We start from the raw sequence: 24,232 nt of genomic DNA, 5'->3' as shown, positions 1-24,232 counted from the left end.
TTTTTGCTTTTTCAATACATCTATCTTGCAAGAATCAGCTTCTCTTAGCAATCAAGAATCACGTGTGCATAATCAGAATTTGTACAGAGCATTAACAAGTCTATCAACACGTGCTCAACAGGTTTGACAACGTAAATCGAGCTACATGCAGAGTCACACATGACGCGGTACTGCGACATTTGCACATGATCCTTTTAATCAATCATTGACGTCATCCAGAATGCTTTTCTACATTAGCAATAACAATGTTTAGCTAGTAACTTACTGTCGTCCTTACTTACCTACCTGGTCCTAAGACCTAATTTATCCATGGTCTAAAATTTAGAATATTATTGATATATTACAGTGACGTCCCCCCTCAAAAGTGTGTTTCAAAAGCCACGATGTCAGGATTTATTATTCTATTGCGCCGGGCCTGTCGTGTTCAGAAGTGGCAAAGTTGACAAACATTTTGACGTCATATATCAGTACTTGTAGTTTTATACATTTTTACAAAATTTCTGAAGCAGCAATCGTATCAAACTTTATCAACTACAGGTGATGACGGCCGCTGGTATCTTACGGGTCTTAATAGTTGGTCAGCCAGGTGTGCTAACAGGTACAAACCCGACGTATTCACCAAAGTCTCCAATTACATAGCCTGGATGGACGACAAAATGACCACTGGTGGTCAAGTTGGTAAGCACAGTTTAATATATATATATATATATATATATATATATATATATATATATATATATATATATATATATATATATATATATATATATATATATATATATATATATATATATATATAGTCGGCCCAATAGTCTAAGCTGAGGGACCTTTCACACTTCCAACCATATGCGAATATATATATATATATATACATATATATATATATATTAGCATATGGTTATAAGTGTGAAATGTCTCTCAGCTTCGTTATTTTTTCTTGGCTGATAAGAAAGTGTTGCTGGAAAACCAGATCTCGATATCTACTAATATGATTACAATGTTTGAAGTTCCCTTGCTCCTTTTATATACATGATAAACGTTATGCCAGCATTCGTTGATTACTAACGTGTCGATACCTCTGTTTGCTCAGTCATTGGCTATCCTTGCTACGGAAGGCAAAACAGTCTCTTAAAGAGCATATTAAACAGTAACGCAAAATGTCTCCCCGACTCATCCAGCGTGTACGGAGTACACTACAGTCACCTGCGGAGACGGCAGCTGCTTCCCCGCAGACTACAGGTGTGACGGGTACGACGACTGCAGGGACGGGGCGGACGAGCTCGGTTGTCGTGAGTGACGTATGTTAGTTATTTTCTCGTCACGTTTTCGTTGCCAAGCTTCTTCTGGCTTTGTACTAACGTGTTATATGTCTTGGTTTCACATTAGCAACGTTTGCACCAGCCTGTGCCTTGTTTTGCGATAACAACACGCAGTGCATCCCGGGAAAGTGGGTCTGTGACTATTGGGCCGACTGTGACGACCTTGTAGATGAGCAGAACTGTGGTAAGTTGACCTCTTCATGTAGACGAAGATGTGATTGAGAAACTTAAATCAGTTACTTAGTGTATGCACATGTAACATAGCGACGAAGTTCTATTTCTTTTTCTTCAGATTGCACGGATACGTTCACATGTTACAACGGTATCTGTGTTCTACCCGAGTACCGATGTGATGGGAGAGACCAGTGTGGAGACGGAAGTGACGAACGTTACTGTGAGTGAATCCTAGTATTTGGACAGGCAGACCCGCTAAAGCCTGATCATTCAGACATACGTCAACGTAAGCGTATATATTATACGGTGTATATAGAGTTCTGCAGATACCAACGTACAACATGATTTCAGCAAAATGAACATTGAGTTCCGGAATTCCCAAAGTCTATCCCGTGAGAGATATTGATACTCGGTGCTTTAAAATTACTAACTTTAACCTACTTGAGATGAATACAGATCGGCGATGTTTTCCTGACATCAAACATGGTAGACTAGGTAATGTACAGCATATTCTCAGTCAGTCCTTATAATGTATATAGAGGCTCCAACCACCTTCCACAAATAAGAGCTTTATTGCACGAAGTCAGGTTCTCAAGGGACCATGCGAATAGAATAACAAGCATTTACCTAGTATTTCATCAACCGCCGTTTAGGTGACAATAGCGCAGTACGGTCATCAACACCATTCACTTTAGCTCTAAAGATCTGCTCATCAGTAACTAACATCCACAGAACTGAGTTTCTATTGATCGAAAAAAGAAAAAAAGTGACAAGGGTTAACCTAATCTTATCAACCTCCATTCAGGTGAATCCACATTACCATCAATACCATCATCGTCATCACCATCTACTGCCGCCCTGACAACCGGGAAAGTGGACCTCTCCACAAGCGAGCCATCTGCATCAACGGAAGGTCTTGTAGCAAATATTTGCATCCGTATCATTTTGTTTTGGCCGACTTGTAATGGAGCAAAGATTCAAAGATTAATAATCACTTTTACAACTCATAGGTCTTGGTTCGAAGATTATCATTAAAGAAAGGCACCGTTAGGTTAATATGTTTTGATGATTATAATGCCACAACAAAAGCATCATCGTCATCAACAGCTCCACAGCCGCCCCAGTGACCAGGTCATCGGCTATTGCCATGCACAGAACTAAATTTGTATTGATGATAACAAATAAAAAAGCACTTGCCTATCCTACCATGTTCCATTCAGGTGACTCCACAACAGAAGCATCCTCGTCATCACCCTCCACAGCCGCTCCAGCGTCTGACTCATCGGCTACAACCATACCAATGACGACCACAAGGGAAACAGTAACAACATCTGAGGCGGCAACTACGCCTCCTCTCCCGACAACCGGGAGAGCGGACCTCTCCACAAGCGAGCCATCGGCATCAACGGAAGGTCTTGTTGCAAATATTTGCATCCGTTTTGTTTTTCTTTGGCCGACTTGTAATGGAGCAATGGTTTACAATCACTTTAACGCAATTTAACGGCACGTGGGTTTTGGTTCGAATATTTGATATTCGAACCAAAACCCACGTGCCGTTAAAGTGATTGTATACTCGGTGAACATAGACGAAAACAAAACCTGATACGTCACATTTGACTTCTAAAAGGGAATAACGGAAATCATTCTGACATTCTCATCTTGGTTTGAAAATGATTCATGGTGTGTAATCTGTGAAACTGTACATTTAACGTTATATGTATGTACTTTTCAGATCCCTGTGGCCCGAGCTACTTCAGTTGTGACAGATGTATTCTACTGACGTTGGTTTGTGACGGTATACCAGACTGCATGGATTTCAGCGACGAGATGGGCTGCAACTACGGTAAGAGCAACGCTAGATTTTGGCTAGGTTAGTAGGTAGCTATTTGTTTGTTGCTGCTAGCTATGTTGTTGTTGTTGCTGTTGCTGTTGAATAAAGATATTCCTATAAAGGGAACATTTGTCACAAGGTTGTACTTCTCATTGCTTAAGTTGATGCACCTCAGTAAGCTTTTTATTCCGCATTAGCTGCAAAGGTTTCACCATTAGCTCCTTGTTTTCTGTTTACTTTTGCTTATAGTACAGGAGCCAGGGCCTGAAAAAAATGATTTCGTTCAACCCATCATACAGAAAAGGTTTGACCTGATATTTTGGTAGAGGGGGTCCTTCTCCATCACACCTGATGATTTTTTTGCTCAAATTGTGGTATCACGCTCCTGCTAGCGCTAATTAAAGATGTAAATAAAGGTATAATCATGTATATTTTCCAGGGGGAGTGGCCAAAATCTAAACATTAATATTTTGTCTTGAAAATTGGTACACTGGTAAAACTCGACCTGAGGATCACAAAAATGTTAATATTTTCTTGATACCTTACATCGTTCAGGCGTCACGGGTCATTAAATTGCATTTTTTTCTATAATTTTCGCATAAATAATGAATAATTTACTTTCCAAAACCCTCCATTTATTTGTGTTACCTGTTGGGCTCTTTTTTTCTTCATGAATGGATGCACTGTATCATTCCCAACATTTTGGTCTTTTAATTTCGAATATCCGTCACTTCTGTAAGGAGATATGAGGGTTTAAAACTATTATTACCGTTGCCATGGCCGTTGCTAAGGACACTATCTGGTGTAGTTTTAAGAGATGTACCGTCAAAATGGCTGCCTGAAATCTACTTTTCTGTTAGTTTTTAATATGTTTGTGCTTAAATAGACATGTATGTAGCCTGTAGTAACAATAATTGTGATAAATTTTGAGAGTTTTTGTGTTTTTTTGTTGAAAAATGTCACTTTTTGCATCAAACTGTTGCTAAGGCAGTCGCCAAGGGAGGTTTGGGGCATAAACCTGACCTAACCTATACAGAATGTAGTTTTTTATTGGATTTTGATAGTTCTATGCTTAAATAGACATGAACGTAGCATGTAGTAACAATATTTGTGTTAAATTTTGACACGCAGTCGCCAAGAAAGGTTTGGGACATGAAGCTGACCAAACCTGCATAGAAAGTACTTCTCTGTTGGATTTTGATAGTTCTGTACTTTAAAAGACATGTATGTAATATGTAGTATTTGTGTTTAATTTCAAGACTTTTCATGTTTTTTGTAGAAAAATATCACTTTTTGCGTAAAAACAATTCGTATGGCAGTCAAGGAAGGTTTAGGGCATAAACCTGGCCAAACCTACACAGAATGTACTTTTCTGTTGGATTATGATCTGATTTTGCTTACATATCCTTGAATATGGATATAACATTTAATTTTCTGGTAAGGCTTTATGACATGAAACAAACTGGGTGATCACAACAGCTCGGCTGAGCTGAACCACATTGCATTAGGGTACTTTTTGCTTCTATGTGGGCTATAAAAAAAAGTAAGATCTTTCATTCCGACTAAATTAAGAGTTTTCTCTAAATCTAATCTATGTTATTGTTCCTGTCAGTTTGATTCTATTCTGGCAGTTGTCACCATCCATACAGGGACATGACTCTGTACAGCTGCGTTTAAGGCCAAGTTCTGCACCTTGAAGGCTGCAGTTGGCGTGTGCGCCTTGCGTGGTTCCCTGACAGCTCACCAGCTCAACCAAGCCTTGCTGGCCTTTTGGCGCTGGGTCTGCTGTCGGGGAACCTTCCGGCCATGGCCGTCAAGGTTTGGTATGTTTTACATGGCCAGTAGTAACATCCGCATAACGCTGCAGGTGCTGTAACCATCACTTGGTCAGATGTTGGGGACAGAAGCTTGTTGTGCTGTTTCTTTTGGCAATAGATGTCCATCTCTCGAGCTGGGCAGCATTGGATCTCTTTGGCCTTCATAAAGATCAATTGCAAGATCAAACAAGTATCTGGATGTCTTTACTCTCCCATGCTTTGTATTGTAATGTAATTTTTCTTTCTTGGTCTTCTGAGGTATAACAGTCCGTCTACACCATTGTTGGTGAATACTGGAACAGTTTGTACAGGCAGTCATATGCATCATTGACACTTTGCAAGAGTAATGTCTGAGACATTTATCGGTCGAGTTTGAATCCAGGTAACATCACATATGTCAGCCTTAATTGCCGTGTCTTGCACATTCCTTGTGCTGGTGGTACATATTACTGTTGGTCATTATATTCAGATGAGGTAAATGCTTTTTGAATCTATCATGTCATGAAGAGATACAGAACTATAGAATAGTAACTCAGACATGGATTGGTCAAATGGGACATATGCATGGAAAGCAATACTTGCACCATGGTAACAATAGGATGTAGCTCTTGATTTAGGATGTCGTGAGGTGCAGCAGAATCATGTTTTTGCTGTTTTTAACATTCAAGACGGACATATCGTAAAAAAAATATGCATCTAATCACTGCAACTTCCCTCAGAACATGATATACATGATTTTTACTAAACACAAGCTGATCAAAGTCCAACAGAAAACTAACTACAACTATGCAGGTTTTGCTAGGTTTATACCCAAACTATTATTGGGAACTACAGTCTATTTTGTCTGGTTTACTCCCCGAACCTTCTTGGTAACTGCTTTAGTAACGTTAATTGTTTTATGCTTGTAGTGACATTTCTAAACAAAAATTACAAAAACTCAAAAATGTAACACAAACATTGTTACTACATACTAAATACATGTCTATTTAAGCACAAAAGATCAAACTTCAATAGGAAACTACATTTTATGGTGGTTTAGTCAGGTTTGTGCCCCAAACCTTCCTTGGTGACTGCCTTGGCAAAGGTTTTATGCATAAAGGGACATTTTTCAACAAAAACAACGCAAGTCCCAAAATTCGACACAAATATTGTTACTTCATACTACATACATGTCTATTAAAGCACAAACAGATCAAAATCCAACAGAACAGTATTTTCTACATGTATGTAGCTTTGGTCATGTTTACACCCCAAACCATCTTTGGTGACTACCTTAGCAACGGTTTTGTACCAAAAGTGAAATTTTTCAGCAAATATTGCAAAAAGTCTCAAAACTTATTATACTGTTACTACATGCTGCATACATGTCTATTTAAGCACATAACTATTTAGATCCAGCAGAAAAGTACATCATGTGCAGGTTTGGTCATTAAAACACCCTAAACAATCCTTAGTGACTGCCTTTGCAACAGTTTTATGCAAATAGTGAAATTTTTCAACAAAACAATGCAAAACTGCCAAAATTAAACACAACTATTGTTACTACATATTACATACATGTCTTTTAAAGTACAGAACTATCAAAATCCAACAGAGAAGTACTTTCTATGCAGGTTTGGTCAGCTTCATGTCCCAAACCTTTCTTGGCGACTGCTTTAGCAATGGTTTTTATGAAAAAAGTGACATTTTTCAACAAAAATAATGAAAACTCTTAAAATTCAACGCAGATATTATTGCTACATGCTACGTACATGTCCATTTAAGCCCAGAACTATCAAAACCCATCAGAAAAGTGCATTCTAAGGTGGTTTGGTAAGGTTTATGCCTCGAATCTGCCTTGGCGACTGCCTTAGCAATGGTTTTTAGGTAAAAAGTGACATTTTTTAACAAAAACAATGCAAAACTCTCAAAATGTAACACAGATATTGTTACTACATGCTAAATACATGTCTATTTAAGCATAGAACTATCAAAATCCAATAGAAAACTACATTCTGTATAGGTTAGGTCAGGTTTATGCCCCAAACCTCCCTTGACGACTGCCTTAGCAACAATTTGATGCAAAAAGTGACATTTTTCAACAAAAAAACACAAAAACTCTCAAAGTTTATCACAATTATTGTTACTACAGGCTACATACATGTCTATTTAAGCACAAACATATTAAGAACTAACAAAAAAGTAGATTTCAGGCAGCCATTTTGACGGTACATCTCTTAAAACTACACCAGATAGTGTCCTTAGCAACGGCCATGGCAACGGTAATAATAGTTTTAAACCCTCATATCTCCTAACAGAAGTGACGGATATTCGAATTTCAAAGACCAAAATGTTGGGAATGATACGGTGCATTCATTCATGAAGAAAAAAAGAGCCCAACAGGTAACACAAATAAATGGAGGGTTTTGGAAAGTAAACTATTCATTATTTATGCGAAAATTATAGAAAAAAATGCAATTTAATGACCCGTGACGCCTGAACGGTGTAAGGTATCAAGAAAATATTAACATTTTTGTGATTCTCAGGTCAAGTTTAACCAGTGTACCAATTTTCAAGACAAAATATTAATGTTTAGATTTTGGCCACTCCCCCTGGAAAATATACATGATTATACCTTTATTTACATCTTTAATTAGCGCTAGCAGGAGCGTGATACCACAATTTGAGCAAAAAAATCATCAGGTGTGATGGAGAAGGACCCCCTCTACCAAAATATCAGGTCAAACCTTTTCTGTATGATGGGTTGAACGAAATCACATTTCTGGGCCTCTTTCAGGAATTGGCTCCTGTACTATTATGTTTGCATAGCATAACCTGTAAACCACCTTAATGCACGTTTATCAAAAATATCAGTTGCGCGAGTACGCCTTCTGGGCTTTCTTATAGTACGCTATCCGTAACTCACCTTTATTTCAGCGTGCCGTAATGAGTTCCGCTGTGGGAACGGCCTGTGCAAGCCGACCTCATGGGTCTGTGATGGGGAGGACGACTGTGGAGACAGCACGGACGAGATCAACTGTAAGTCTTTGAGCTCATTTTCTTAAAAAATAACATCTTCCGGAAACACTGGCACGTTTTACGACATGATCAAAGACTCAGGGCTAGGCCTGTAGGAGCGACAAATGTTTCTAAAAAGTTCGTATACAGCCACCCTATTGACATCATAACCAATTACTTGGTCGTATCTTTCAAAGATATCTTTTCAAGCAGCTCATTGCACTTTTCACCTTTTATTTCCTATATGCCTATATCTTAGGCACCTGTTCCAGCGAGTTTCAGCACGCATGCGGGGACGGATCCTGCTGTCACGTGATTCACCGTTGCGATGGTCACCGCGACTGCGCAGATGGTTCAGACGAGGACAACTGCGTGGCCTGTAAGTTGCACTGACGGCCATGGAGCAAACTTTAATCTAGAATATATTTCCTAGTCTTTGTCCCGAAATCAATAGTATAATCAAGCATTAAAATTAGCAAGGAAATCAACTAAGGGCCTTACAAGGTGGATAACCGCCTAAGAGAAGTAGCAACGTCAAACATCTGATTTGAATTCGCAACACACTGAACAAGCATCACAGTTATACATTCAAACTTTGTGCATAATAGCCCGCTCTTGTCCTTAACCTCTAGCCTCTGGCTGTGGCCTGAGAAACATGACTATTACAAACGGCCAGACCAGAATAGTTGAAGGAGACACGGCAGATCGCGGAGCCTGGCCATGGCAGGTTAGTGACAAATCTTTGTTCTGAAATATGTGTAACTATACTTGTTCATTGTAAAGTTAGTCCACTAACCATACGTGTATTCAGCTTATTTCATCGAGTGACGTATTGTTGTTCCAGGTTCAACTGAAGATGGCGTACTCCAGCACACCGTTCTGTGGGGGCGTCTTAGTGGCTCCGGAATGGGTGGTCACGGCTGCCCACTGTCTGGATGACGATGGGTAAGTGGACCGAAGGAAATATCCTTCTAAATATTCATTTTAATGAAAACAAGGCTCTGCTTGCTGCACAACGTAAGGGATTTAGCAGTACTCCTTGTACGGAAAAAGTTCAGGCTAGTTTAGATAAATTTGAATCTACACTGCCTCATTTGACACAAATCATAATGGGTTTAAAGCAAACAGGGAAGATAATACAATCTGGAGGACAAAGGCGTGTTGAAATTTTCTTTCTTAGATTTCAGCAATAATTTGCTTTTTTTATATGTATCCATCTATGGCATTTTTTTTCTTCAAACGGATATCGTCAAATGGCCAATGATGAAAAAAGACAACAATGAGTAGGACTGTGCGTAACGAAGTCAAATTCAGTACATATTTTTCAGTCCCGGCGACTGGCCAGCAATTCAAGTTCTTGTCGGCAAGCACCATAGGCGACACCCCGTGGACGCGGACTCGGAGGCGATTGTGTCTTCCGTGCAAAAACTGTACCTCCACGAAGAGTATAGTCCCCTGAGGTATTGGGATAATGACATCGCTCTTGTAAAACTGAGCACAAGGATCGATCAGACGAGCAGCAGCAGCATCAACTACGCTTGTCTCGGAGACGACGAGACAGCGAGATTCGACGAGAACTCGTATTGTTATGCAACTGGCTGGGGCCACACTTCCTTTGGTATATACTAATCTCATTATGGCCATTTTCCAATCCAATAGAAGATATCCAGTTTTCAAGCCTCATAATATGCTCTTTCGATAAATGTGTTTTTCGTTTTATGTAATCTTGCAAATCTTCTATAAGTTAATGAGACCACGCACATGAAATGCTACTGAATGACATTTTCTCCAATCAGGAGGTGAAGGGTCGGACCTTTTACATGAGTTGAAGATGGCGCTGATTCCAACTGCCGCTTGTAACCATCCCATCTCCTACGACGGCGCGCTAACGGAGAACATGATCTGTGCCGGCTACTGGGAGGGCGGGGGCGCCACTTGTCAGGGGGACTCGGGAGGTCCTTTGGTGTGCGCAGGTGGGTGGAATCTTTTTAAAACCTTTTCGGTAAGATGACACATGATTTTTGCACGACAAGCTGCACAAGTATCCCAAGAATACCTTCAGCTTGCGATCGTACGACCAATGTGACCGGGCCCTTATAACCAGCAAGAGACCAGAACGCATTTTCGTGTTTAAATTTACTTCTTAGATACCTTTGCATTTTAGAAATACATAAGTTTGCGATCGCTAAGGAACGAACGACAACTGTGTCCGGGCCGTTCACAAACGACATGAACACATTTCTATTTTTTGCTTTTTCAATACATCTATCTTGCAAGAATCAGCTTCTCTTAGCAATTTTAAATAAAAGAATCACGTGTGCATAATCAGAATTTGTACAGAGCATTAACAAGTCCATCAACACGTGCTCAACAGGTTTGACAACGTAAATCGAGCTACATGCAGAGTCACACATGACGCGACACTGCGACATTTGCACATGATCCTTTTAATCAATCATTGACGTCATCCAGAATGCTTTTCTACATTAGCAATAACAATGTTTAGCTAGTAACTTACTGTCGTCCTTACTTACCTACCTGGTCCTAAGACCTAATTTATCCATGGTCTAAAATTTAGAATATTATTGTTATATTACAGTGACGTCCCCGCTCAAAAGTGTGTTTCAAAAGCCACGATGTCAGGATTTATTATTCTATTGCGCCGGGCCTGTCGTGTTCAGTAGTGGCAAAGTTGACAAACATTTTGACGTCATATATCATTACTTGTAGTTTTATACACTTTTACAAAATTTCTGAAGCAGCAATCGTATCAAACTTTATCAACTACAGGTGATGACGGCCGCTGGTATCTTACGGGTCTTAATAGTTGGTCAGCCAGGTGTGCTAACAGGTACAAACCCGACGTATTCACCAAAGTCTCCAATTACATAGCCTGGATGGACGAAAAAATGACCACTGGTGGTCAAGTTGGTAAGTACAGTTTAATATGTATATATATATATATAACACTGTTTGCTCAGTCATTGGCTATCCTTGCTACGGAAGGCAAAACAGTCTCTTAAAGAGCATGTTAAACAGTAACGCAAAATGTATCCCCGACTCATCCAGCGTGTACGGAGTACAACACAGTCACCTGTGGAGACGGCAGCTGCTTCCCCGCAGACTACAGGTGTGACGGGAACGACGACTGCAGTGACGGGGCGGACGAGCTCGGTTGTCGTGAGTGACGTATGTTATTTATTTTCTCGTCACGTTTTCCTTGCCAAGCTTCTTCTGGCTTTGTACTAACGTGTTATATGTCTTGGTTCCACATTAGCAACGTTTGCACCAGCCTGTGCCTTGTTTTGCGATAACAACACGCAGTGCATCCCGGGAAAGTGGGTCTGTGACTATTGGGCCGACTGTGACGACCTTGTAGATGAGCAGAACTGTGGTAAGTTGACCTCTTCATGTAGACGAAGATGTGATTTAGAAACTTAAATCAGTTACTTAGTGTATGCACATGTAACATAGCGACGAAGTTCTATTTCTTTTTCTTCAGATTGCACGGATACGTTCACATGTTACAACGGTATCTGTGTTCTACCCGAGTACCGATGTGACGGGAGAGACCAGTGTGGAGACGGAAGTGACGAACGTTACTGTGAGTGAATCCTAGTATTTGGACAGGCAGACCCGCTAAAGCCTGATCATTCAGACATACGTCAACGTAAGCGTATATATTATACGGTGTATATAGAGTTCTGCAGATACCAACGTACAACATGATTTCAGCAAAATGAACATTGAGTTCCGGAATTCCCAAAGTCTATCCCGTGAGAGATATTGATACTCGATGCATTAAAATTACTAACTTTAACCTACTTGAGATGAATACAGATCGGCGATGTTTTCCTGACATCAAACATGGTAGACTAGGTAATGTACAGCATATTCTCAGTCAGTCCTTATAGTGTATATAGAGGCTCCAACCACCTTCCACAAATAAGAGCTTTATTGCACGGAGTCAGGTTCTCAAGGGACCATGCAAGTAGATGCGAATAGAATAACAAGCATTTACCTAGTATTTCATCAACCGCCGTTTAGGTGACAATAGCGCAGTACGGTCATCATCACCATTCACTTTAGCTCTAAAGATCAGCTCATCAGTAACTAACATCCACATAACTGAGTTTCTATTGATCGAAAAAAGAAAAAAGTGACAAGCGTTAACCTAATCTTATCAACCTCCATTCAGGTGAATCCACATTACCATCAATACCATCATCGTCATCACCATCTACTGCCGCCCTGACAACCGGGAAAGTGGACCTCTCCACAAGCGAGCCATCTGCATCAACGGAAGGTCTTGTAGCAAATATTTGCATCCGTATCATTTTGTTTTGGCCGACTTGTAATGGAGCAAAGATTAATAATCACTTTTGCAACTTATAGGTCTTGGTTCGAAGATTATCATTAAAGAAAGGCACCGTTAGGTTAATATGTTTTAATGATTATAATGCCACAACAAAAGCATCATCGTCATTACCATCAACTGCCACTCCAGTGGTCAGATCATCAGCTATTGCCATGCACAGAATTGAATTTGTATTGAGAATAACAAATAAAAAAGCACTTGCCTATCCTATCATACTCTATTCAGTTGACTCCACAACAAAAGCACTATCGTCATCACCCTCCACAGCCGCTCTAGCGGCTAGCTCATCGGCTACAACCATACTAATGACGACGACAAGGGAAACAGTAACAACATCTGAGGCGGCAACTACGCCTCCTCTCCCGACAACCGGGAAAGTTGACCTCTCCACAAGCGAGCCATTTGCATCAACGGAAGGTCTTGTTGCAAATATTTGCATCCGTATCATTTTGTTTTGGCCAACTTGTAATGGAGCAAAGATTAATAATCACTTTTGCAACTCATAGGTCTTGGTTCGAAGATTATCATTAAAGAATGGCACCGTTAGGTTAATATGTTTTAATGATTATAATGCCACAACAAAAGCATCATCGTCATCAACAGCTCCACAGCCGCTCCAGTGACCAGGTCATCGGCTATTGCCATGCACAGAACTAAATTTGTATTGAGAATAACAAATAAAAAAGCACTTGCCTATCCTACCATGTTCCATTCATCAGGTGACTCCACAACAAAAGCACCATCGTCATCACCCTCCACAGCCGCTCCAGCTTCTGGCTCATCGGCTTCAACCATATCAATGACGACCACAAGGGAAACAGTAACAACATCTGAGGCGGCAACTACGCCTCCTCTCCCGACAACCGGGAGAGCGGACCTCTCCACAAGCGAGCCATCGGCATCAACGGAAGGTCTTGTTGCAAATATTTGCATCCGTTTTGTTTTTGCTTTGGCCGACTTGTAATGGAGCAATGATTTACAATCACTTTAACGGCACGTGGGTTTTGCTTCGAATATTATCATCAAAGAAAGACACCGTTAGGCAATTAGGCTTTTAATGATCATGGCTTTATTGCAAAGTCCCATGGGCTATGGCAAACAAAGCAAAAAGAAATGGAATACAATGAGACTTAAAGAATTAAAGGTGACTAACATCATTGAATAACACCTAGTCTAAATCTATTTCTACTTCGGCTATTTGAAGGGTTTTACTTGTTTTCTGCATGTCATGTCAGATGCATTGTCCAACGTTTTGGTAGAGAAACTGGTTGGAGGACTTAAGCAAGAAGATAGTTTTGTTGATCGTTGAGATGTGAAAAGGTAAAGACCTGAAAATTATGATACTTGCATGCAGCAAGTGCCCCTGTCGTCCGTTTGTCACTGCCGAGAAAGTCACATGTATGAAATAACAAGTGTTGTCCTCTTCGATCAACCTCTTCTCAGGCTACACCACTACTGAAATAGTTCAAATATCAACTGAGTCTGACACGACTGATGCGGCAACTCGAACTGTACACATGACAACTGGGAACGAAGTCGTCTCCACAAGCAAACTACCAGGATCGACAAAAGGTTTCGATCACAGACCTATGTTGTTATGGATGTCATTTTCTGTTGTGTCAATAATTGTGTCGCGTTGTTAACTACATAACTACAGTTTCTGTGTCGACATTAGCATTAGAGAAGGGGCCACCTTTCTCTCACCGTTTACCCACACATTGTGCTACAAAAACAGCATATGGAAATAATGTGCAACGTTTGTCTTAATAAACATGTGGAGAATCAAATGGAGCAAACTTTTAAAGAGGCTGCGTTAACGCGTGCTGCAATAACGTAACCATGATGTCAATAATCAGTCATCAATGCCATATGCATGTTAACTGAGATTACTGGTGATTCTAATTCTATGATTAAATAAGCTAAAGTATCCGATTCCTTCAAAATGTGAGCAAGTCTTTGTCAACGAATTAAACCATCGTGAACAGAAGTGACTAGCTTTAAAGTTGTATAACGTCCACACAGATGACAATACTGTAATTTTTAGTGTGTCGTACTTTATCTCCCTCCAGCCCCCATGACGGTAGTTGAGATGGCTGTGACTCTCGTCAGTGAAACCTTCACGGCGGATTTACAGGACAGCAGCACTGAGGCGTTCCAGACACTGTCAGCACAAATCATCGCAACCGTAAGTAATACTATCATATCATATTTCCCAGAATTTCAGAATATTTCCTCGCTGTGATACTTCACAAAGCAGCTAGCTCTTCTTGGAAACAAAAATTGAAGGTCATTCTTCTTTCAGAAGAATTTGGTCTTCTGTTATTCGTTCGTTCATCTATAGAAACTACGTCTTGCAAGTTGAGTCGTCGTGTTGCTTGTGCACAGTTTTCATACTTGTTTCTTCATTCTTTTCAAGACCTATGGATTATTTAGCATGCTAAATATTGTTCTTAGTTGTTCTGGTCTTAACGCACTGGTGGATGAAGAGAGTGACAACGGATAAAAAAAAGCCATCATGTTTCAGATTAACCCTGTCTACCAAAACTACCCGGGCTTTGCTGGAGCAGTCGTCAGGGGCTTCAGGTACGTCACGACAAATTCGGTGAATTGTTAAGTCTTTAAAAGGACTGGCGTCGGTGTGGCGCAGCGGTCAGACCGTTGGGCTCAGAACCAATAGGTCTTGGGTTCGATACTCACCATGCCCCGACGTGTTGTGGCCGTGGGAAAATGCACCTTACACCACCTTGCCTTGCCTTTTCGGCTAATCTGTCTTAAAGTGCGCCAAAGCACACACTATTGATTTGGTTGACATTTGCCACCAGGAACCGTTGTGTGCTTTTGGCACATATTTAAACAGATTAGCCAAAAAGGCCAGGGATCCTCGTTTATACATATTTTGGGTGGCTACTGCATTACTACAAAGTATGAAATACTGCACTACTACATTACTATAAAAGACTTGACATAGCAAACGTTGCTTAAGTTTGGAAACTTTGTGTATTACAGGTCAGGTAGTGTGATTGCCGATGTCAACGTGCTCATCGACAACAAAGAAGAAGCCGATGACGGTGAAATGCCCCTAGCGGTGGCCAGTGTACTGCAGTCAGCTGCTACTAACGGTGACGGCATGGTGGGGGGCTTGGAAGTCCGCGGCGTGGCTTACAGGATGGATGGTAAGTTATTTTTGCATGCTTCAGTAAATCAGATTTCAGCTCCTGATCATCTATTCTATTTATTCAAATAACATCGAATATGACTGCAAGGTTGATGGCAGTTGACGCGTGTGTGACGCGAATGTTACCAGGGTGTATTTCCGTTTAGGGATGTCCCTATAGCTCAACTGGTAGCAGCCTCACAGTCGAGCTTCTGGTTCAAATGAGTTGCTAACTGGGAGACCCCGGTTCAATCCTGGATTGGGAGTTGGGACTGCACCCGTCTTTCGGAAGGGACGTAAAAATGGGGTCCCGCGTCGAGGAAGTGGCTCGAGCGCGTTAAATTAGAAGGGCTAGCAACCTCTCTCAGTCTGTAGAAATACTTGACGACTGCTACCATATGTGCCACTAGACACTACAAGGGTCTGAACGAACGAAGGAACGCATTTCCGTCTGCTAACTCTGGTCTCTTCACAGGTGTAACAATGGATGTGGTGGTGTGCAGCGCTAGTTGCCATGACGACATGACGTGCGTCTCCAGCGGAGGAGAGTGTCGGTCCTTCTGTACGTTAAACACGGAGTACTGCCTGAACGGAGGAACCTGTGAGGACAGAACCCCGACCCTGGAGTGCAAGTTAGTTAGACTAAGAAAATTTTCAGTAGATCACATACCTGATCACTACAATGTAAGTCATTGACTTGCCTCTAAGGCCTTTTTAAAATCGAAGTCAGAAACAAAGGCACAGAGATAAAGTGATAGCACACTCAAGTTTACAAACCTTATGTTGATACCATTGTTTAACATAGATACTAAGGCATAGCTTTAACAAATGGAAACCAAATACAAGACTTCCCATAACTAACAGAATAAAACAATGTACACAAAAAGGTTGGAGCTTTTAGGGGTTGGTCAAAACCTTTTGATCATATTTAGAGTGCCTTATTACAAAACGGGAGCTTAGCCCCGCAGAATGTTGTTGTTGGTGCACCGGTGGGGCTTTCCGCCTGAAAGTAATGTCCGTATCGTCAACCGTTCCTAACAAGCTTGCAGACAGAAGAATGGTTTTGTACTGACTATTCTGTAGCAACTGACCCGCCATGTTTGTCTTCACAGCTGTCCTTCGGACACAGTCGCATTGTATCAGTACTCGGGAAAACGATGCCAGAACGGAGGTGACAAATTTTCTTTTGTAATCGGTTATTTACAATTGCATTTTTACATTTGTTACATATATCCATCACGAGAATAATTCTTCTGTTTACAATCGTATCATTCTGTATGACATTGTGTCAGTCTAAGCCATGGCCCCGTGAAAGCCAAGTAATTTTTATTAATCTTTCTATTCATCACAGAGTTTAGTGTGTTCTTCATCGCCATGCTTGCCGCTGCCTGTGCTTTGGTCTTCATCGTTGCTGTTGGTCTTGTGGTCCGCTGCTGGCCCCGTGGAAAGTCAATGTCAATGAATTTGTGAGTCTGTTCTTCTAAATTTCAACTGGTTACCCTGCTAGGTAGTAAGATTTGTGGATAGAGAACGGTGTCGATTGCTTGTGTTAACATCCATTTATCTTATTTTCGAAAAACTTTCGACAAATTTCCAAGACTTTGAGGATGGATAAGAAATGATAAATAATCTAATTACCTAATGAAACCTAACTATCGGTAATAGCGTCAGCCTCATGATACCCTGTAATATAGGCCAGACCCTCTCACTGAGTACGGTTTACGTAAACCGGTCAATATTGCAATGCTTAGGTCCCAATTGGAAAAAAGGGGCCCGCCAAGTAGTTTGGGGCACTTTCGGGCGGGACCCCTACGTGGCCCCATGGGACACCCTGCGGCTGCCGGGCACGGCCGGGACTACACACCATACGGCACGACACGAAATCCGGTATTTAAGCATGCTTAAACGCAGCGTAAACGTGACGTTTATTCACTATTTCCGCAACTTAACGACCCCTATACGTCTGCTTAAAGATTGCATTTAAGGTGTCCTTTCCGGAAGTGCGTTTATGTACGTATTTTCACTCATTCACGTGTATTTACGTAACTATTCGACGCGTAAAGGCGTCGTTATGGACAATCTTTCCGTACCTTTACGGAAGATCCAACACGAAAAGTATGCGTTTCTTGAGACCTTTCCGTAACCTTTCGCCCATGTTAATAATCCGTTTTCGTCAAGATTTTCTCTACGTTTATGTGCCGTTCACGCAGCCTGAAAGGCAACTTAAAATCATACCTTTCCACGGGCTTTCCGTGATCTTTTTACGACCTTAACGCCCTACAAACGTGGTCTCTACAATGCGTAAAGGCGTCGTTATGGACAATCTTTCCGTACCTTTACGGAAGGTCCAACACGAAAAGTATGCGTTTCTTGAGACCTTTCCGTAACCTTTGGTTCATGTTTATAGTACGTTTTCGTCACAATTTCCTCTACGTTTATGTGCCGTTCACGCAGCCTGAAAGGCAACTTAAAATCATACCTTTCCTCGGGCTTTCCGTGATCTTTTTACGACCTTAACGCGCTACAAACGCGGTCTCTACAATGCGTAAAGGCGTCGTTATGGACAATCTTTCCGTACCTTTACGGAAGGTCCAACACGAAAAGTATGCGTTTCTTGAGACCTTTCCGTAACCTTTCGTCCATCTTTATAATCTATTTCCGTCACGATTTCCCTACGTTTATGTGCCGTTCACGCAGCCTGAAAGACTACCTAAAGCTATACCTTTCCTAGTGTTTTCCGTAGCCTTTTTATGAGCTTAACGTGCTAAAAACACGAGCTAAACGTGCTAAAAACACGAGCTTAACGTGCTAAAACGTAGTCTCTACAATAAGTTTCCTTTTCATTATACAGTATCTAATTTGATCCTTTACTTTACTTGCTACGGATAGCTTAACCATTCCGAACCCTTACATAGACAGGTAAATATGAATATGAAAGGCAACAGGACCGGTAAAAGTTTAGAACAATTTATTTGAAAGATGATAACACTGCACAAAAACGTGTTACGCCATTATAGCGAGACCCCTCCCCAACTTAACGAATATACACATATAAAATGGAATAAATGATTTCTTACATGGACAGCTAGTTTCATTAAAAAACGTCACCTTATCATTAATAAACTATTCAGGCTATTCCTTACCCCAACTATTAACTATTACAATGTGCTTCCAAGTTTTAACACTAGCTAACTATTACATCGACACCAGAACGTAACCCCTAACACTAACTAACCCTACGTCTAACTTTTCTTCCCTCCCGTGTCTTATTAGCCTTTAAATTTACCAGGCTCCGCGGATCGCTAGGAAAATAGTAGAAATTGGCCAAATAGAGTGAATTGTAACAGTACAATCATTCTGGGTTGAATAACATTTACTAGGTACTTGCGGTTTCGTCATCGGTCGTCATATTCTAACTTGTACTTGACGCGGTCAACGAGGGATCAATCTCACATTGTCGGTAGATTCTCCCTTCACCATTTTGCGACATTTCCAAGTCCACGATTCCGGTCCCAGTGTTGGGCGAGACGACAGGGATAGTTCCTGTCAAGACAGGTAGACAGGTTCCGATTTCACTCACGCTAATCTCCAAACAGATCTATAGGTTTCATCAAGACCGTATCAAACTGGCAGAGAAAGTACTTGGATTTCTATACATACAAGCTCCTTCTTTCAGTTGGATACGGTCTTTGCAATCCATTGGGCCTGGTTGGAGGCTAACTCACGCCGTTGTTTACTTGGTGACCGTTGTCTCCACTGGTACCGGGTGGATTTGGAGATACAACAAAGTCCCGAATCGCGTGCCCGCATGCTCCGTTCAGCATCTCCACCCTCCTTGGTTTCACCCAGGAAGTATAATCCTATGAAACCTCCTTGGTTTCACCAAGTTGTACAGACTAGTGTCCTTGTCCCAGCTTTACGTTTTTCCGTCCGGGTTCCGGGTGGTAAGAAGAACGTCGTGGCCATAACTTGTGGGTTGAAACGACTGAGTTCAAACATCCTTCATGAGCTGTCTTCGCTGTAAAAAAAAATAACTGTCTCTGGGATATACGGTTAATTTGAAAAAGCCACCCTTTTCTCTGATTGGGTAATGCTCTGTCACATGGCATTCCACTAGTAAATATGGAGATGTTGCATTACCATCTGAACGTACCGCCCCAGCTTGTTTACGACTTCACACTGTATAAATTTGCAATTGAAAAGCAGACGTCCTTGCGTTTCGCTTTTGCCCCGAACACAACAACTGACGCGAGCGACAATAGAAAATACTGTTAGCGGTGATCTTTCTAGAAGTTACTTGTAGATTATGACATGGAAAACTGCGTGAGAACACGCATTATTTGACGATTTTTGATACAAACAAAGGAACAAATACACAAATCTGCCAAAACGTGCCGGCGGCGCGGTCTCGATCCGCGGACTGAGCCAATTTGTGCGCCGGCCGAAGACAGTATGCCCGCCGACCTATAGATTAGCAATCCGGCGGGAGTCGTTAGCTCAATGTTCCGCGTTGTTTTCTAAAACTGAGAGCACAGTCAACCCAGCCTAAGGTAACAGAAGGATATCGGAAAGGTAAAAATAACGGCGAGGATAAACGCTCGCTTTCCGACAGGTTTTCTCTACCTAAACATAAGAGTGGGTTATGTAAACTGAGCCTATATGTAACGGAATAATATCGGAAAGATAGAAATAACGGCGAGGGAAAACGCCCGCTTTCCAACAGCTTTTCTCTACCTAAACATAAGAGTGTATATAAGAGTGGGTTATGTAAACTGAGCCTATATGTAACGGAAGGATATCGGAAAGGTAGAAATAACTGCGAGGGAAAACGCCAGCTTTTCGACAGCATTTCTCTACCTAAAAATAAAAGGGGGGAGGTCTCCCCCCTTCTATGTAAACCGAACCTATATGTAACGGAAGAATATCGGAAAGGTAGAAATTACTGCGAGAGAAAACGCTCGCTTTCCGGCAGCTTTTCTCTACCTAAACATAAGAGGGGGGAGGTCTCCCCCCTTCTATGTAAACCGAGCCTAAAGGTAACGGAAGGATATCGGAAAGGTTGAAATTACTGCGAGGATAAACGCCCGCTTTCCGTCAGCTTTTCTCTACCTAAACATAAAAGGGGGGAGGTCTCCCCCCTTCTATGTAAACCGAACCTATATGTAACGGAAGGATATCGGAAAGGTAGAAATAACTGCGAGGGAAAACGCCCGCTTTCCGACAGCTTTTCTCTACCTTAACATAAAAGGGGGAAGGTCTCCCCCTTCTATGCAAACTGAACCTATATGTAACGGAAGGATTTTGGAAAGGTAGAAATAACTGCGAGGGAAAACGTCCGCTTTCCGAAAGCTTTACTCTACCTAAACATAAAAGGGGGAAGGTCTCCCCCCTTCTATGTAAACCGAACCTATATGTAACGGAAGGATATCGGAAAGGTAGAAATAACTGCGAGGGAAAACGCCCGCTTTCCGACAGCTTTTCTCTACCTTAACATAAAAGGGGGGAGGTCTCCCCCCTTCTATGTAAACCGAGCCTAAAGGTAACGGAAGGATATCGGAAAGGTAGAAATAACTGCGAGGGAAAACGCCCGCTTTCCGACAGCTTTACTCTACCTAAACATAAAAGGGGGGAGGTCTCCCCCCTTCTATGTAAACCGAACCTATATGTAACGGAAGGATATCGGAAAGGTAGAAATAACTGCGAGGGAAAACGCCCGCTTTCCGACAGCTTTTCTCTACCTAAACATAAAAGGGGGGAAATAATATAACTGCTGTTTTTTGTAAGCTGTAGCATAAACACGGATCAAAGAAGATCAACTCCGACGAAGATAGGTATGGACTGTATGTCTAATTTTGCTACAAAGTAGACGTACAATGTGCGTACACATGCATGGTGCGTTGTTTAAAAAAAAAACTGTAACAGAAATGACTTAAGCGGGATCGGTGTTTACAGCAAATGGGTGTATCTTAAAGATCGAAGACCGTTTCGGGTATATCAGCTATTCTCCAAGATTTCGAAAATTGAGGCACTATTAGTCCCCAGGAGAGAATATATCTGCTTGGAGAATATATTGGTTACTGATGTACCATAATGTTTCATCTATACGATGTATGTAAGGATGCTTAAAGTCCATGGAAAGATATAGTATGCATTTAATTCATGTTAACGAACGCGGAAAGGTTGCGGAAAGCTCAAATCTTACTTTCAGCGGCATTAACGGCCCCGTAAACTCTGCTGAAATATTTTCCGACCTTTAATTCTTGATTCCGTCATTCGGAAAGTTTGCTTAAATATTCGATTTCGTGCTGTGCGGGCACCGGCGCAATTGGGACCCAAGCATAAAATGTAAGTTTTAAAGTCATCTAAGAACCCCCATTCTGTTTCACAGAAATGCAGTCCCGGTGGAAAACCAGGGAGTGTACAACGTTGCCGCCAGCTTTCGTGAGAACGGGAAGGTATAGGCTAGCGGGTTCCGAGAGAGCTCGCGGACCTGCCGTGTGAGAACGAGGTTTCCTGTCCTGTCTGTTTAACTTTTATGTCATCTATCTATCTATGCATACTTGTTTGTACATCTGAAGCCATATCGAGTCACATGATGGCTTATATATGTTTTCTATGAAGTTATAAGCATATCACATCACATCAAATCAAATATATAGACGTCTCATATGACACTTACTCCCTTGCGGTTCTTAAATAATAAATAAATGATAAAAAGAATGGATTCCTCGGGTTTTCCAAACATTTGAAGTTTTATACAGCCTTTACCTATTCCTTGTTAAGCTGTGATTATCAGTTCATAGTTATGACATTCGCACGATATGGTTTTAATGGGCTTAGTTAAGATTTAAGTACCTGGTATTTAGACATTTCCTATTTCTAGTGACTACAGAGTGCAGTTAGTCTATAACTCTAGTCTTAGCAACCTATCTCATTTTAGTATGATGAATAAGTAGTTATGTGATGAATATGGAGTGAATTATTGTAGTGTAGTATAAGAATATGCACATATGTGTGTGCTTGCGCGTATATATATATATATATATATATATATATATATATATATATATATATATATATATATATATATATATATATATATATATATCGTGTGTGCTTGTGCGTGTATCGTGTGTGCTTGTGCGTGTATCGTGTGTGCTTGTGCGTGTACGTCTGTACGTACTTGTACGTCTGTGTGTGTGTATCTCTGTCTCTCTATATGTGTGCGTGCGCGCGTGTGTGTGTGTGTATGCTTAAAGATTGGATTTCGTGCAGATATAAGAGTATGATAATGATATTTTAGACAAACTCAATAATTGATACGATTTCTGTGCCCATACTGATTTTGTGCCCCTAAAATTATCTCAGGGTGCTGTATTTGAACACATTACTATATGCACTATATACTATTAGATACTATCTATTCTAGTATATCTGATAAAGTCAACCGACAGGAATAGACCGATGTGAAGTTTAACACCTTGATGTAGTTTGACAACACAATACACGTGTTTGATGTTCAAGACATTGACAATAAATGCGCAGTAGCTTCCGGCCGCCTGTCTTGTCTTTTTATTTAGTTAGCAAGAATATCTTCACTGTAAGGAATTTTTTTTATCACCGACACTTCAACATCGCCCGAATAGTCTTATATATGGACCGGACACTAGAGTGAATCTTGACTATTGCGTCTTAACAGCACTTTTTGTTTTGTAATAATATAGACAAGACTTTACTCCCACGGGCTTCTCATAAATCCTAATAAGACTGTCGGGAACTATCCTTAAATATTGTGTGCAACATAAATTTATAATTCATATTTGGAGGTCGACCAGCATGGCATTATCCATGTTTTTATATCTTCATGGTGTACTTAACTGGATAAACATTCCCGTGGCCTTACAGATAGTTTGGGAGATTAGTCCTTACTTTACAGCAGTCGGACGTTCCATGCGGCGAACGAATGAACTTGCAAATGATTAGGTAATCACTGCCTAAAGCCCCTGTGCGTATATACACTTGTGCGTATATACAAGTCCGCATGAGTTGCGTATCAATATGTTTTTGGTTTAGGTTAAGTTCGCAGCCGAATTAGTGATTTCTTAGGTTCGATCACTTGGCAGCACAACGGTGGGTCAAAGTAGAAAACAACTTTTTCCCCCCGTTAACCTTACTTAAACCAAAAAAATGTTAATGCGCAACTCACGCGCACTTGAATATACGCAAAGGTGTGACAGGGCCCTCAGGCCCCCCATTCCACTTGACGGCCATCGTGTTGCGACCTCGCTATGACCTAAATTAGATGTGTGAAACTCTTGACTTCATAATCTGAATATCATGCAAAACATAAAATTATGAATGAAAAGACAACAAAACGCACAGAACGTATTAAAAAGATTTCGTTTTTTCATCTACGACATTCGTTGAGCGCTCTGTCAAATGTTAGGCCACAGCACGCTCGCAGCGACGTCGCCGCCACAGTGGAATAAGTGTGATCAGCAATTACCCAATCACTGCAAACGTACCTGCATTCATTATAATTCGAGGTCGATTAGCGAACCG

General features: G+C 41.1%; 2 protein-coding genes across 2 annotated transcripts in view; both read left to right on the top strand.

Annotated features, from left to right (window-relative positions):
* LOC136427904 (low-density lipoprotein receptor-related protein 2-like) overlaps positions 1-24,232 on the top strand; it is a 48,363-nt gene that overhangs the window by 2,783 nt on the left and 21,348 nt on the right. The window contains exons 8-15 of the mRNA XM_066417127.1: positions 538-678; positions 1,179-1,289; positions 1,387-1,503; positions 1,612-1,713; positions 2,299-2,406; positions 2,714-2,905; positions 3,226-3,336; positions 8,058-8,159. Coding sequence (XP_066273224.1) covers positions 538-678; positions 1,179-1,289; positions 1,387-1,503; positions 1,612-1,713; positions 2,299-2,406; positions 2,714-2,905; positions 3,226-3,336; positions 8,058-8,159 — 984 coding nt within the window. The remainder of the gene's footprint in view (positions 1-537; positions 679-1,178; positions 1,290-1,386; positions 1,504-1,611; positions 1,714-2,298; positions 2,407-2,713; positions 2,906-3,225; positions 3,337-8,057; positions 8,160-24,232) is intronic.
* LOC136427905 (uncharacterized) lies at positions 10,935-22,588 on the top strand. Its single transcript, XM_066417128.1, has 15 exons — positions 10,935-11,069; positions 11,208-11,318; positions 11,416-11,532; positions 11,641-11,742; positions 12,337-12,444; positions 12,742-12,933; positions 13,236-13,427; positions 13,960-14,088; positions 14,586-14,701; positions 15,041-15,099; positions 15,523-15,689; positions 16,146-16,302; positions 16,783-16,841; positions 17,022-17,136; positions 22,059-22,588. The coding sequence occupies exons 1-15, from the start codon at positions 11,036-11,038 to the stop codon at positions 22,129-22,131; spliced, it is 1,731 nt and encodes a 576-aa protein (XP_066273225.1). The 5' UTR covers positions 10,935-11,035; the 3' UTR covers positions 22,132-22,588.

Source organism: Branchiostoma lanceolatum, chromosome 2 (assembly GCF_035083965.1).
Source record: "Branchiostoma lanceolatum isolate klBraLanc5 chromosome 2, klBraLanc5.hap2, whole genome shotgun sequence".
Taxonomy (NCBI): domain Eukaryota; kingdom Metazoa; phylum Chordata; class Leptocardii; order Amphioxiformes; family Branchiostomatidae; genus Branchiostoma; species Branchiostoma lanceolatum.
Note: the sequence above shows the minus strand (reverse complement) of the source record. Positions and strands in the feature narration are given on the sequence as shown.